Here is a 16,608-nt window from a genome sequence, read left to right as displayed (position 1 = left end):
ATTAAATGCTAATTGTGCTTGCAGTAAATGTTTTAATTGGCCACTCCTTCAACAGTAAATATTCCTTCACTGGGATATTTCAGTAGATATTTTTCTTATAACAGTTGTAAAGGGATGCTTGCTTGGCCCCCTGAAGATCCTCTTAAGTTTATCACTTTGCATGTTTAGTGAATACTGGCATGATTTATTATTTAATAGGTTATGGAAATATGCCATTTCTGGAAATGACAGTAAGTACTGTAAAGAATAATCTCAGGAGAGCTATGTGATTCATCTAATTAAGCTGTTTTGAGTTTGTTATGAGATAAATGTATCTTCAGCTGATCTTATTGCATAGAATACCAGGCAATAGGGATATTTTTAACTTCTTCCTTACCATATATGTTACCCCATTGTAACTCACCACAAATGATATAAGATCTAGAGCTGTGTCTTTTTTTTTTTTTTTAAAGATATCAATAAATGTATTCCCTTTGGAAAAGTAAGTTCATTACTTCTATTAGGACAATACATGTATCAATACTGCAGAAGACAATATTTACTAAGTGAGTGTTTAAGAGGTTTAAATGTGATTATGTTTTTCCCAAAGGAATCTAGTTAATCTTGTTCCACCAAAATGCTAAGGTCCTAAAGTATTTTTATCATAGCCAGAATTATCTTCCTCATCAATCAGTAGCATTTCCCTCATTCCCCTTTTAGATTTTAAAATTCCTGTAAATAGCAAAATAAGCAGTTGGGGAGGTGGTTTTATTCTTAAGCAATAAGGGATGAAATTGAGTCATGACAGTGTAAGACTAAACTGAACCCCAACAGCTATTGCTATTTTCTATCTTAATGGAATTATGGGGTGTTTGCCATTGGTGTGATAAAAGTCCAGTGGTCTTCTTTTTCAAATATTTGACATATCACTCTAGTTAGCATCTTGTTAACTCTTTTATCTGTTCTAGTATAGCCTGGCTGTGTATGGGGCTACAGTACACCCAATTATGCTAAATAGGTTGAAATTAAAATATCTACAATACAATCAAAGACCACAGGTCTCCTAATTCAAGCTGTTTATTCCTTCGTGTCACTGTGGGAAAAATTCTGAGTAAGCAAATTAAGGGAGAGGTTTTCCAGGCCTACCTCTGCCTGATGTAGTTACCAGGTGACCTCAGAAATGGGGCTTCCATATCATTACAAAACAATGATTGTGGGATCCCTGGGTGGCGCAGCGGTTTGGTGCCTGCCTTTGGCCCAGGGTGCAATCCTGGAGACCCGGGATCGAATCCCACGTCGGGCTCCCGGTGCATGGAGCCTGCTTCTCCCTCTGCCTATGTGTCTGCCTCTCTCTCTCTCTCTCTCTCTCTCTCTCTGTGTGTGACTATCATAAATAATAAATAAAAGAAAAAAATTATTAAAAAAAAACAATGATTGTGCACCAGTTCTACCTAGAGCACTGAGCTGTTGCCATGATCGAGTGAGATAACCTCAGTGAAAGTGCTTTATAAACTCTAATGGCATTATGCTTTGAAAATGTGACATTTAGTGTCATGGAGCAGCAAGGCACTAAATAGTATGTCAGTGGCTTAAATTAATATAGTTTCCCAAACTACCTTAAATTCCTAATTTAAGAAATTGCTTAAACATGAAAGAATTTCATTCGACATGTGCAGTTCACTGACTGACACAGTCTGTGCTCTAGGAGATATCTTAATAGCAAGAAAGGAGGGAGCTTGTTGGCAGGGTAAATGGAGGCAAATGAAAGGCAGGATTTCTGTTGTAAAGAGCAGCCCCTGAGAGTTTGATTAGAGCAGTTAACCACACCTGGGCCACATTTGGAGCTTCCTCTTCTTAACCTAATGAGTCTTTTGCACCTCTTCAGTTGTGGAAACCTAGCTTCAGAAGTATTTAGACCAAAACACTTTATCGAAAGAAACAGAATGGAAATGCTGTGACTGGAGGATATAGGGGATAGAATTGTATAAAGGTGAGTATATGGAGGAGAGATGAGAGAGAGATGAGTGAGGATAGAGGAGAAGATATAATTATGGTTCTTGATTCGAAAAGCCTTTTGGCCATTGTCGTCATGAACAAAGCCCTCATCCCCTGGGTGCAGAACTAGAAAAAGCAATGATTTACACGACTCCCTTGTCCACTGTTGTAAATAGATGCATCTGTAGTGTATGTGGATTTCTGGGGACAAATTTTGAGACAGCAAAGGTATAACAAAGCACAAAGAGAATCACCAGTGTTGGGAGGGCTATGAAAGTAAACAGAGTTAGGAGTATTTGGGGGAAATTTTAGAAGAGAAATCTTAGGGAAGATAGAATTTCCATAGTTCAAATAATTGAACTCATGCCTTCAGCATGGGTGGAAGTATAGGGAAATATGTTTCCATGGCAACACGTGGACAATCTTTTCTATGAACAGAGTTGTTCTCTGGAAGTGGTGAAGTCTAGATCATTGTTTCTCAACGTCAGAAGCTGCTGCTGCTGGTTTGAAGATGGCCATGAGCATCTGGATAGTTCTTATTACTCATGGGAGGATGTGGTCACATGCAAGAGGATGAGCTGCCAAAGGTAGAAGTCAGGGATTGCTGCACTGAATGGGAAGGTACACAGAGAAGCTCAGATGTCTCTTTCAACATGAAACCTCTCTATTAACCTGAAGCCTTCTGTATATTAATTCATTGACCACTCCCTATATTACTTAAATCCTCGGCAAGTGTTGCCGGTTGATCATAATCCTAATTTTTCTTAGTATACAAGGAATACATTAGTGGGAGGGTTAGTGTTGTTTGTCATTTATTTGTCTATCTCCAAGTGTCCAGGGCATAGATATGGATAGGGTAAGGGCTCATTTAAGATATGAGAGAGGACATGTGCTATCTGGTTTAGGACATTCTGGTTTCTACATTTCACTATGAGCCTCCTTAATTGTAGCAGACATTCCTATATACCTACCACTAGTTCATTCTCTTTTTGGTATTAGTAATAACACTATCCAGGTTGCCAGTGTGTTGGCTCAAAAAAGTTGACTTTCTAGATTTCTTTGCTGCTAGAAATGGCCCCTTGGTGATGTTCTGGCCAATGAAATGTAAGCAGAAGCCCTTTGGGAGAGATACTGCTTTTCTCATTAAAAATCCGACATGTTCTTCTTGCTCTTTTCTTGTGTCTTTCATGCTTGGAATATGAATACAGTGTCTGGAAGTTCAGCAGCTCCCTTGTGATGATGAGGACTGGAACTATATTTAGAAAATTATAGACACTCTGACTTTGGTGAGCTTCTGTACTAACTCTAAACAGTCTCCTAAAACAGTCTCCACAACTTCTTGCTATGTGAGAGGAATAAATGCCGTACTGTTTAAGACACTTTTAGGTGGATTTCCACTACATGCTGCCATATATTGTCCTCATTGATATCCTAGCAACTGCCATGCTCCAGGCAGGTAACTTATTGTCATTTGAATTTGAATGACTCAACATCCTAAGTTATCATCAGCTGAAATATTTCATTACATGTGATGATAAACTTATTTTTGTTTTTTTTTTCCACATTGGACATATTTTTCTTTCTTTTTTGAACTCTTCTATGATTTTTTAAAAAAGATTTTATTTATTTATTCATGAGAGACAGAGAGAGAGAGAAGCAGAGACACAGGCAGGGAGCCTAACGTGGGACTCGATCCTGGGTCTCCAGGATCAGCCCCCGGGCTGAAGACGGTGCTAAACCGTTGAGCCACCTGGGCTGCCCTCTTCTATGATTTTTTTTTAAAGTCTTGTTTTCAATGAACGTTAAACTGACATTTCAAATTAGGCAGTACAATTGATACTGTCCTGAGATTAAAAAAATAAATAAATAAAATAAAGTGACATCCATGAAAAGTGAATATTTGCCTTCCATGGTCTATAATACTGGGTAAATAGTACAGTCACATTGTTCACATTTTTTTTTTCCCAAAAAAGATTTCATTTCTTAGTCCATCCATTTCACTCTTCAAAATAATCACTGTCCTCCACTGGAGCCCTCTTTATCCTTAGTAAGTCTCTTATGTCAATTATGTAATAGTTTGGCCCTTTTTGGCTTTTGTTTCTCCTTGCTTCTTTTCTCTCAGCAAAGCAGCCTGCAGAGCAATAAGATAGGGAACATGCCTGCTGGGCCTGATTTTCTTCTTCAAAATAGCTGTGGCCACTGGGTAGTGATAAAAGGAGTCAGCTCATTGTAGAAGCTAAAAACCAGGTAAGAGGATTTAGCCCCACATTGGTGCAAAGGTGACTTCTGCACAGAGAGTCAAATCTGTATTTGGTTTGAATATAAACAGAAGGCCGAGGGACTTGGTGAAGACATCGCTGTACCCAGATGAACAGGAACTCCAGCCCACTGACTTCACAAGTGAATCCTGCAAGTGATGTGGTCCTCTGCCAATTTCCTAGTCTCTGTGGGCCTCATTTGTAAAAAGAATGGACTCTGAGATTTCTTCTAGCTCAGACATCCTGTGCTATTCTCATTCAATAAATATTTTTGTACTCCCATAATGGGTCAGGGATTACCCTAGTGATAGAGATGCAACAGTAAATAGTACAGAAAGGAGAATGCACTGAAGTTTAAGAGTCCAGAGAATAGGAGAGAACAGAAAGCAGACTTGTCATGGAGAAAAGAAGCAGAACAGAGGGGTAAATAGAAACACTATTAAAATATGCCTACTTCTACATCTTCAATGAAGATTTCTTGGACACTACACTCATCATTGATCTTACCTTCTAGGGAGTCCTGAAGCATTTCTGTCGGCATTATTTTTTTTAGCACTTATCAGTCATTTGTATTAGGAAATCTCTTTTTGAGCATTTTTCTTATCTTCTCAACTAGGTTGAGAACACGTACTAGGTCACATACTTCTGTAAAGCTGTATCAAAGTACTTTTGTGTATGAAGTATTAAATAAGCCAGACAAGTGCTTTGGATCTCTTCAAAAACCTAGAAGCAAAGAAAGAAGTCACAAAAGGTAGTTAATATTTATGGAATAAGTTGAGATCACAGGAAGGTAGAAATGGTGAAGTTGAGCTAGGAGTGTGAACTTCAGACAGGCTGACCACCCATAACCAAGCAAAAACCAGAAGTTATGTGAACCACTTGGAGAGTCCAAATTGTGGCCAAGTGAAGGGTCTATCTTGAAGCACCTTGGTCTTCGTTTAGGTAATCCATGGCATGCATTTACCTCCACAAATCACAGAAGGTTCATCTTAAAGTTGCTTTATAAGGAGAGACATTTGGAGTAGTTTGTTTTTGACAAGGAAGGAAGAAAAAAAAGTAATAAAGGGGAGGGGAAGGGATGGAAGAAGATAGCATGATATTCTGCAGATAGGTTTTGACAATATCACAATCTTTCCGTAATTGGTATTTATGTTCGTGTTGACCCCTCTTTGTGAGACCTCAAATGGCAGGAAGTCTTACTTCTAGCATTACCTGTCACAGTACCTATCATGGGGCTGGGTGCAAACAGGACTGCTTTGGCATGTCATGTCAGAAAGGCATAAATAGGACTGAATGGGCAGATGAATGGAACCAATGCCTCTTCCTTCCACCTGGGCTCCAAGTGGAACCAGAAGATGAGGCAGCAGAATATAGGGGAACAGAGGGTCTCAAGGTCTTTCTCTCTTTCTTTCTTTTCTTTCTTTCTTTCTTTCTTTCGTTCGTTCGTTCTTTCTTTCTTTCTTTCTTTCTCTCTCTCTCTCTCTCTTCTTTCTTTCTTTTTTTATTTTACCCGTTTATTCATAAGAGACCCAGAGAGAGGCAGAGACACAGGCAGAGGGAGAAGCAGGCTCCATGCAGGGAGCCCGATGTGGGACTCGATCCAGAGACTCCAGATCATGCCCTGGGCCCAAGGCAGGCGCTCAACTGCTGAGCCACCCTGGCTGCCCCAAGGTCTTATTTCTTGATGCTTATGTACTGGAGATAGAAGAGCCAGTATGGTTCTTCTAGTCAGATCCACCCATTTTGCACTCAAGCAATGAGAACCAAAGACAGGGTTCAGAGACTCCTGGTTCCAAACCTTGGGCCAGTTGTTCATCTATTAGGTTCATATAGCTGATGCCATTAAACACCTTTACAGATTTTTGACAGCTACTGCCTGACCCAGGACTCTGCTAAGAGATACCATCTCTAGAGTTGATTTCTTGGTGACACCTGGTAATACAGGGTACCTTTAGGACAGGAGAGGCCAGTAGTGAAACTTATCTTTGCACATGACACCCACTGATAAAGACAAATAGGGCCACCTAATCCCTAGTCTCCATGGATGTAGGCTCTGTTAGGGCAGAAACTATGTCCTTCTTGTTCATTCCTTAGCTATGTGAACTGAGTCAACATCCTTAAACTTTTCCATGTCTAACTTTCATCATCCATGAAATATGGATACTATTAGCACCTGTTTCATAGAGGTGAGATGAGAAGGAATTCAGTTAATGCTTATAAAGTGTGTAGCACAGTGCCTGGCACATGGTAAGCATTCAATGAACTTTAGTTAATGTTGCTTAGTTATTATTAGCTATTATTTCAGTCTTATACTGTGTCTGGCACATTTTAGCTATGTAAAAATATTTGTGTTTAGTTTGTGATCCCTTAAAGCATTTTTGGAAAAGTTTGTGTTTCCTTACACATCTTTAAGTAGATAATAAAATTATTTTCATCCTAAGTCTAATTTGATGCAAAAGATGCAGCTTCTAGTATTTTGTATATGTTGACTTTTTAAGATAAAGCTCTTACATCATTTTTAAAAGTATATCTAATGGAATGGAAATAATACTATCATCCATTAAAAATATGAATATATTATTTTATTACATTTTCAATGTTGGATCGTTTCTTTTCCTTTTTGGATTAAGATTCCTATTCTCTGCTGGCATAGAAATTCATACAAAACAATTTATATTTAGGCATGACAATTTTTTACTGATTTTTTTTTTTTAGCTCCCAGTTACTCTAGGACCACTTATTGAAAAGATCTTTTTGATTTTTCTGTATAAAATTGCTTTGATGTCAATATTAAAAATAAAGTGACCATATATGTGTAGGTCACTCTACTTAGTTTTATTGACCTTTTTGCCTGTATTTATGCCTGTATTTATTTTTCTTAATTAGTATAGCTTTACAGTAAGTTTTAAATCTGATAGAGTCACTTTATTCTTTAAGATAATCTTGGTTCTTCCATTTTCTTGGATTGGCTTTTAAGTTTAGAATCAGATGATCACTTTCTATCAAAAAAACCCAGGCTGCTGAGATTTGATTGGGATCCCACTCCATCTTTAGATAAATTTCAGAAGAACTGATATCTTCTTATCTATGAACTCATTTCTCTCTACAATTTTTATAGTTATTAATGTAGTGGTTTTAAATGTCTTTCATTAAATTTATTCCTTAGGTACTTGACGTTTTTGAAGCTTTTGCAGAAGGTAGTAGAATAAAATATTTAAACTAATACTTATTTTTTCTAAAATACTTATCCCAGATTGAATTATTATTACAACAGTTATTAACATAATGTATCAAAACAACAAATAGCATAACCTTTTAAAAGTTTTATTTGAATTTCAGTTAGTTAACATAAACTGTAATGTTAGTTTCAGATGTACAATATAGTGATTCAGCAATTCCATACAACACCTGTGCTCATCCCAACAAGTGCCCTCCTGAATCCCCAACACCTATTTTACCCATCCCCCACCAATATCCTCTCTGGTAATCATCAATTTGTTCTCTGTAGTTAAGAGTTTCTTTCTTGGTTTGACTCTCTCCCATTCTCTCTCTCTCTCTCTTTTTTACCTTTGCTCATTTGTTTTGTTTCTTAAATTTCACATATGAGTGAAATCATATCGTACTTTTCTTTCTCTGACTTATTTCACTTAGCATAATACTGTCTAGCTCCATCCATGTCATTGTAAATGGCAAGATTTCATTCTTTTTATGGCTGAGTAATATTCCATTATATGTGTATACACACACACACACACACCACTGCTTCTTTATCCATTCATCAGTCAGTGGACACTTGGGCTATTTCCATAATTTGGCTATTATAGATAATGCTGCTATAAACATAGGGGTTCATGTATCCTTTTGAATTAGTATTAGTATTTTTATATTCTTTGGGTAAGTACCTAGTAGTGCAATTGCTGGATTGTAGAGTAATTCTATTTTTAACTTTTTGAGAAAACTCCATACTGTTTTCTACAGTGGCTACACCAGTTTGCATTCCCACCTACAGTGCAAGAGGGTTCCCCTTTCTCCACATCCTTGCCAACACCTGTTGTTTCTTGTGTTGTTGACTTGAGCCATTCTGACAGGTGTGAGTTGATATCTGATTGTAGTTTTGATTTGCATTTCCCTGATGATCAGTGATGTTGTGCATCTTTTTATGTGGCTGCCGGCCATTTGTAGGTCTTCTTTGGAAAAATGTTTTTTCATGTCTTTTGCCCATTTTTAATTGGATCATTTGGTTTTTGGGTGTTAAGTTCTTTATATATTTTGGATACTAACCCTTTATCAGATATGTCATTTGCAGATATATTCTCCTATTCCATAGGTTGCCATTTAGTTTTGTTGATTGTTTCCTTGAGTGTGTAGAAGCTTTTTATTTTTATTTTTTGAAGCTTTTTATTTGATGAAGTTCCAATAATTTATTTTTGCTTTAGTTTCCCTTGTCTCAGGAGATGTATCTAGCAAGAAGTTGTGAAGGCTGATATCAAAGAGGTTACTGCCTATGTTTTCTAGGGTTTTGATGGTTTAAGGTTTCACATTTAGGTGTTTCATCTATTTTGAATTTTAAGACAGTGGTCCAATTTCATTCCTTTTGCATGTTGCTGTCCAGTTTTCCCAACACCAATTGTTGAAGACACTTGTCTTTTTTCCTATTGGATATTCTTTCTTGTTTTGTTGAAGATTCATTGACCATAGAGTTGTGGGTTCATTTCTGGGTTTTCTGTTCTGTTCTCCTGATTTATGTGTCTATTTTTTTTAAGATTTTATTTATTTATTAATGAGAGACAGGGAGAGAGAGAGAGAGAGAGAGGCAGAGACACAGGCAGAAGGAGGAGCAGGCTCCATGCAGGGAGCCTGACGTGAGACTCGATCCTGGATCCCCGGGATCATGCCCTGGACTGAAGGTGACACTAAACTGCTGAGCCACCTGAGCTGCCCTATGTGTCTATTTTTATGCAAGTACCATACTGTTTTGAACATTATACATTTGTAATATAACTTGAAGTCCAGAATTTTGATGCTTCCAGCTTTGCTTTTCTTTTTCAAGGTAGCTTTGGCTATTTGGGGTCTTCTGTGGTCTTATACAAATTTTAGGATTATTTGTTCCAGCTTTGTGAAAGATGCTATTGGTATTTTGATAGGGACTGTGTTAAATATGTAGATTGCTTTGGGTAGTATAGACATTTTAACAATATTTGTTCTTCTAATCCATGAGCATAAAATGTCTTTCCATTTCTTTATGCCATCTTCAGTTTCTTTCGTAAGTGTCCTATAGTTTTCAGAGTACAGGTCTTTCACCTCTTTGGTTAGATTTATTCCTAGGTATCTTAGTGTTTTGAGTGCAGTTGTGAATGGGAATTATTCCTTAATTTCTCTTTCTGCTGCTTCCTCATTGGTGTGTAGAAATGCAACAGATTTCTGTATACTGATCTTATACCCTGTGACTTTATTGGGAGTTTGTTTATCAGTTCTAGCAGTTTTTTGGTGGAGCCTTTTGAATTTTCTATATACAGTATCATGTCATCTTCAAATAGTGAAAGTTTTACTTCTTCCTTGCCAATTTACATGCCTTTTATTTCTTTTAGTTATCTGATGGCTGTGGCTAGGATTTCCAGTACTATGTTAATTAGCAGTGATGTGTGTGGACATCCCTGTCTTATTCCTCACCATAGAGGAAAAACTCACAGTTGTTCTCTTTTGAGGCTGACACTAACTGTGGGTTTTTCATAAATGACCTTTATTATGTTGAGATATGTTCCCTCTAAACCTACTTTGTTGTGGGTTTTTTTCATGAATGGATGTTGTACTTTGTCAAAGGCTTTTTCTGCATCTACTGAAATGATCAAATGCATTGTTTTCAAGCACACATGAGACATTCTCCAGAATAGATTGCATATTAGGTCACAAACCAGGCTTCAACAAATACAGAAAGACTGAAATCATACTATGCACCTTTTCGGACCACAATCCTATGAAACTAGAAGTCAACCACAAGAAAAAATTTGGAAAGACCACAAATACATGAAGGTTGACAACATGCTACCAAGCAAGGAATGCATCAACCAGGAAATCTAAGAAGAAATTTTAAAAAATATGTGGAAACAAATGAAAATGAAACAAAATGGTCCAAAACCTTTCTCAAAGGAGCAAACCTTGCTCAAAAGGATCAAAAGCAATCCGAAGAGGAAAACAATACAGGCCTACATTAAGAAGCAAGCCAAATCTCAAATAAACAACCTAACCTTACACCTAGTGGCACTAGGGAAAAAACAACACAGGAAGCCTAAAGCCAGCAGAAGGAGGGAAATAATAAGGATTAGAAGAGAAATAAATGATATGGAAACTAAAAAACAAAACAAAACAAATCACAAAACAAAACAAAAAAGAAAAGAAAATAGGACTGATCAAGGAGACCAGGAGCTGGTTCTTTGAAAAAAAATAATAAAATTGGTAAACCCCTAGCCAGACTTATCAAGAAGAAAAAGAAAGGGTGCAAATAAATAAAATCACAAATGAGAGTGGAGAAATGACAACCAATACCACAGAAACACTAACAATTATTAGAGCGTATTATGTAAAACTATATGTTAACAATTTCGACAACCAGAGGAAATGGATACATTTCTAGAAACACTTAGCCTACCAAAACAGGAACAGGAAGAAATAGAAAACTTGAAAAGGCCAATAACCAACAAAGAAATTGAATCAGTAATCACAGAAATCTCAACAAGCCGAATTTTAGGGCCAGATGTCCTCACCAGCAAATTCTACCGAAACACATAAAGAAGAGTTAATACCTATTCTTCTCAAACTATTTCAAAAAATAGCAAAGGAAGGAAAACTTTAAAATCCATTCTATGAGGCCCACATTATCCTGACCCTGATATCAAAACCAGATAAAGACTCCACTAAAAAAGAGAACTATAGGCCAGTATCCTTGATGAATATAGATGCAAAAATTCTCAATAAAACACTAGCAAACTGAATCCCACAATACATTAAAAAAATCATTCACCACAATCATGTGGGGTTTATTCCTGTGTTGCTGGTGTTTCAATATTCTCAAATCAATCAATGCAATACACCACATTAATAATAAAAAAATAAGAAAAGCATAACTTTTGATGAACAATCATGAAACAAAATATGTTTCTTGAAAATATATATAATAGAGAGATGGAGGTGGCAATTATGACAGTTTGTTTAAAATAATTATCCCTTTTTATAGCACACCAGAAGTTTTTACACCTCAGAACCAATGCACTTTACTAAGATGCAGAATGGGTGAGAATCGTGCCTTTATTTTGTAAAATGGGGAAATGGTTTAAGCATGAGAGTGAAGGAGAAAAAGGAGAATTTAAACCATAGGAACATCTCTAAAAGACTAAGTTTAAGTAAGAATATACATGGAGGATAAGGCATCTAGAAGCTGTTCCTTTAAAATTGTCTTGTTTGTGTACTCCTTGATCAGCTTTGTATGTTAGGGACCCACAGTCTTATCCCTCCTTGAAAAACCTCTCCTCTAGGACAGAAGTGCAAATGAATTAAAGTGTGATGTTTGCAAATGCAAAAACTGAAGTTAGTGGTTTTTCTATAATAATCACATTATCACTTATTTGGTTTCTGATGTGATTTCTTTTTTTTTTAAGATTTTATTTATTTATTTATTTTTAAGATTTTATTTATTTATTCATGAGAGAGAGAGAGAGAGAGAGAGAGAGAAGCAGAGGCACAGGCAGAGGGAGAAGTAGGCTCCATGCAGGGAACCGGATGCGGGACTCGATCCTGGGACTCCAGGATCATGCCCTGGGCCCAAGGCAGATGTGTTTAACCACTGAGCCACTCAGGCGTCCCTCTGATGTGATTTCTTATGTCATGTGGATCTATGCATAATATCCAGTCTATCTATCTGAGTCACTATTTGGAGTATGCTACCAGTGCATATTAATATTCTATTGATACATGCTATTGATTATTATCAACTGATATTTATTGTTAGTTATTAATTACTGAACTTTTTGTAGTGATTTTAAAAAATAGTCGACTTGCCAAACCTGAGAATGGATGGTGTATATGAATATCATGTGAATAAGGTTCTCACCTTTTGTATCCCAGCTAGCTTACATTACATCAAAGCCTTTTATTTTGTCCCTCCAGTAAGCACTGTGTGATACCAGTTTATTTCCTACCATATAGAATATCAACCTGAGGAAATAATGAGTGTTTATTAATCAAAATGGGGCAAATATCCAGGCCTTTTCTGTAACTCATGAGTATTATCTGAGTCTCTATGAAGAAATAGAAGTGTATTTCTTAATAGTAATAAATGGTTAAAATATGCAATAGCAAGAATTGTAATTCCACTTGTTCCTAATTTGGGCTGTCTCATTATCTTGGATCTTAGCATGGATGCACAAGAGATTATGGCTCACTCATTTCTGAATTTGTACTTACAAGTGGAGATAGTTCAGCTTCATAAAACAAGGAGGAGGAGGAGTATGATTAAAGGAAATGTTCATAAACCAGATGCAATTTATGAGGTTTATTCTTATTCCTAAGACACACACACACACACACACACACACAGAGTTTGACTTTCACTCAGCTCACACAAAAGTGCCAGTTCCCAAAGAAAGTCATTTTTAAAGTAATAACAAGACATGGGCATAACCAGAAGGATACACCAGGGTAAGTAGCTGTGACGTGCAGGGAGGTGCAACAGATAGATTCAGGAGGGCTGGCTTGAACCCCAACTCTGTTATTTATTATATGTGTCACTTGTTGGGGAAATATAATTAAAAACCAAATCTTTTCCCAACCCAGATAAATCTCTCCACAAAGGTAGAAGAGAAATAAAATAGTTTTATTATTGAATATGCATAAACATGAATGGTGCTGCACATCGTAGACATTTCTCAAGAGATTGCTAAAACAGAAAGAACTCTCACCTCATGTATCCAGGCAGGTGCCCCCCATTTCATCCATGTTCTCAGGATTAACAATACTAGTTCTCCAGGAAGACAACTGGACAGCACCGTTTGTTACACATGGTTCATCCGGGGGTCACCAGGTGATTGGGTTAATAAATTGGCTTTATCCAAAGAGAAAATAAAGTCATGTCTTTATGACATGGGGTATTTGGATATAGGAACCAACTGCAGTTAGGTTCCTACCCTGTCACAGAAACTAGAAGGTAAGGGCTGTATCTTTTTTGATAATTGCAATACAAAAAGGTTGTTTCCAGGTTCTTGAGAAAGGCGCTGCTCTTGCATTGTAAAGCTGACAGGGAGGCTCTTTTAACTTTTAAAGAGATTTATATACATTTCAAAGACGCAGGAAAGGAAATTGAAATTACAGGTTTTCTAAAGTAAATGCTTTATTAAAAAAAAAAAAATAGGAGGAGTCCCTTCCCTATTTTGAACAGGGAGAAATTTTTTTTTTTCCCTTTCAGATTGTATTTACATTTACACATTTGAGGGGGGAACTTAATCTCCCTGCATTTGTTACCTCATCTAGAAGAGAGAAGTAATAATATCAACAACAATTATTCCACCTCACAAAGAGCTTCGTTGAAGGAATTGTACAAAATTTCTTTGTCATTTTAAATGTTGAAATTAGTAGAAATTACATATCTTTATTGGTATTAAATCCATATGCAAGCAGTTTATCTAATATTTAAATGGGAGCATACATTTTTAAAAGAATCTCTCCTTTTGTAACAAAAATATGTCAGCTCCACACTACTGGTTTGCTTTTCGCATTGAATCTGTCTTTATGTCTTACCTATAAAATTAATATTTATAATTTTGTCTACCAGTTCCCCTGTTATCATTTTATCGTTAAAAATAAATTTCACAGTAAATCCAAAGCTAGTCACTAAGATAAACTTATGTTTCTAAGGAAACAAATTTAAAAATATATATCCTAAATAATTACTTTTGCTTTAAAAACACTGCAAGATACATTTCAATACAACAGTTAATAGAAGTAGAAGAAAAGAGGTATGATGAAGAACAAGCAAAGGCATGTTTTGTTTCCTGTTTAGTGCTTTTAAAAAAACAAAAAAGAAAAAAAATGATGCTATTACTTGGATGCGGAGTTACTTCAATTTGACATATTTGACATATCATGGATAAAATATGAGCAAAGCAAAAATGACTAAGAATAGCCCCGCGATCATGCTAAGTAAAGATAGAGTCTCAGGCAGGTTGCACGCGGGCTTTTACTCTCTGGCTCTCAAGTGAAACCAGGCTGGGAAAATAGTCCACTGAAACACCGCACTGAGATGGGCTTTCTTCTTTTGACATTGAACTCATCACCTGGTTATTTAATTAATTATTGGTGAGACCAAAATTATATAAAGAATAGCTGTGCCAAATCCAAGTTATCTTCTCCCATTCATTTGGGGAGTTCTGTGGTGCCACATTTTTTATGGTAGTGCAGCCAAATGGGTGGGTATTCACACCAATAAATTACGTGACAAGTATGATTCTGGCAATTACAATGCAAGTTAGAAATTATTCAGAACGGGATGAAATATTTAAAAACCCTATTATAAATCTTAGCCAGGAAATAAATTTTCATGAGACCAGTGATTAACCCAATAGCAAAATGGAATTTATATCAACCATTCATTAATCCCATTTCCCTTCTCCCAACACCATTAATTAAGTGTCTGCTCAATTCCCATTCCTGTTCTCGACTTGTGTCGCTTACCCAATTACAGCTAATTTTCTTGCGTGCAACGGGAGTGGTAATAGCCTCTAACAGTTGTTGAAATGTGGTTCCTAGCGCTTATTGCAGTGTGTTATCCTTGAATATTCCATAACATGTTTTCTCGTTCTGTTTCTAAAACCAAATTTGTGCGGGTGGAGAGAGGTGGGGGGAGAGGATTGAGTTGGGTACAGTAAGTGGCTGGTTTCCTTCCTTTCAGGTCCTCTGAGACCCTTATCTGATTTAAGTTTTGCCTCAGGAGAAAGCTGTACCACTGAGATTGCTAAAAATAACTGTCCTCCTGTCTTGCTGTTTTACTTATGACTCTGGGAGAAGCAGCTTTGGAAAAAATCAACTTTTGATGGTGTGATTTTATAAGTTGTACCCACCCGATCACTTCGAGTTCAATAGGGAGAAACAATTTAATTTTTTTTAAATTGAAGCTTCTGTTACATGATGCTCCATTAGCTTTCTTTTTAAACAGTTCACACACACACACACACAAAAGGAGTTGGTTGAAGCCTACAAATATTTTTTTTTTTTTTTTTTTTTTTTTAATTTTTATTTATTTATGATAGTCACAGAGGGAGAGAGAGAGAGAGGCAGAGACACAGGCAGAGGGAGAAGCAGGCTCCATGCACCGGGAGCCCGACGTGGGATTCGATCCCGGGTCTCCAGGATCGCGCCCTGGGCCAAAGGCAGGCGCCAAACCGCTGCGCCACCCAGGGATCCCGAAGCCTACAAATATTAAACATAAATTCTGTCTCGTTTCAGTTGTACCTTGAAGATACAGGTGTAAATTCAGCATTTGTATCCTGACATTTGGCTTCCCTTGGACTTCTCTCTTATTGTCTGAGATAAAAGAAACCAACCTTTTGTTTTCTGATTGATCCTCATGTGACAGTAGCTTCTAATAACTCACTTGATTAAGTATCCTCTCCCAGATATTTCCCACCCATTCTACCCTCCTCCACCTTAACATAATTGATAATCTGTAAATAGACACTTAAAGTTGTTCCAGGAGTTCACAATTTAAAATAACCCTGTGGAGAATCCTTTTGTGAAGCAAATAATCCTTTTATAATCACCTCTGCTTCATCTGCTCAGATTTTAGTCCATCAGCCTTTTCTTAAAGCAGAAAATGGTTTTATCTTTGGAAACAAGTGAAAGATTCCCCTGATGTAATAAAGAAGGGCTCTGGAAGGGAGAGCTGGGAAGAACTCAGGTTTGTGATTAGTCATGGAGTTAAGTGCAATAGTAATGGCTTGATTTCAAGGGGTTGGCTTGAGCATGCCGGAACACACAGTGATCCCAAGTCACTGTGGGTTTTAGTTTCCTTATGGCATCCTCTTCTCCCTCCGGTCTACATAGCTTTTTGTCTCCTCCCATTCCTCTACAATTGGAAATGATGTCCATTTTGGGTTGTTATCTTTATCATTTGTATTCAAGAGCTAATGCTCTATTTTATCCACATACAAAAAGCCTTGAGGAAAACTTATGAAATTTTAATCCACTCAACTATCCCATTGTTTCTGTTAAAAAACAAAATTCAACTAAAGGAACTTGAAGATCTAATTGGTTTTATCAGGAAATCCAATCCAATCAGGCAGAGTCCCCTCTCACAAATAGAGAGATGGTTGGAGGAATTGTACACAATGGG

General features: G+C 36.9%; 1 protein-coding gene across 9 annotated transcripts in view; it reads left to right on the top strand.

The window, feature by feature from the left end:
- The window catches only part of CTNNA2 (catenin alpha 2), a 1,086,013-nt gene that overhangs the window by 774,614 nt on the left and 294,791 nt on the right, over positions 1-16,608 (top strand). Inside the window, exon 1 of one of the 9 annotated variants that reach the window (XM_035700681.2) lies at positions 2,505-2,561. The exons of the other annotated variants lie outside the window; for them this stretch is intronic. Within the exon in view, the coding sequence (XP_035556574.1) occupies positions 2,520-2,561 (42 nt within the window). The 5' untranslated portion in view covers positions 2,505-2,519. Of the gene's footprint in view, positions 1-2,504; positions 2,562-16,608 lie in introns of those variants that run through there. 9 annotated transcript variants of the gene reach the window in all.

This window comes from Canis lupus, chromosome 17 (assembly GCF_003254725.2).
Source record: "Canis lupus dingo isolate Sandy chromosome 17, ASM325472v2, whole genome shotgun sequence".
NCBI lineage: Eukaryota > Metazoa > Chordata > Mammalia > Carnivora > Canidae > Canis > Canis lupus.
The sequence above is the reverse complement of the archived record's forward strand: the minus strand, read 5'-3'. Positions and strand labels throughout refer to the sequence as shown.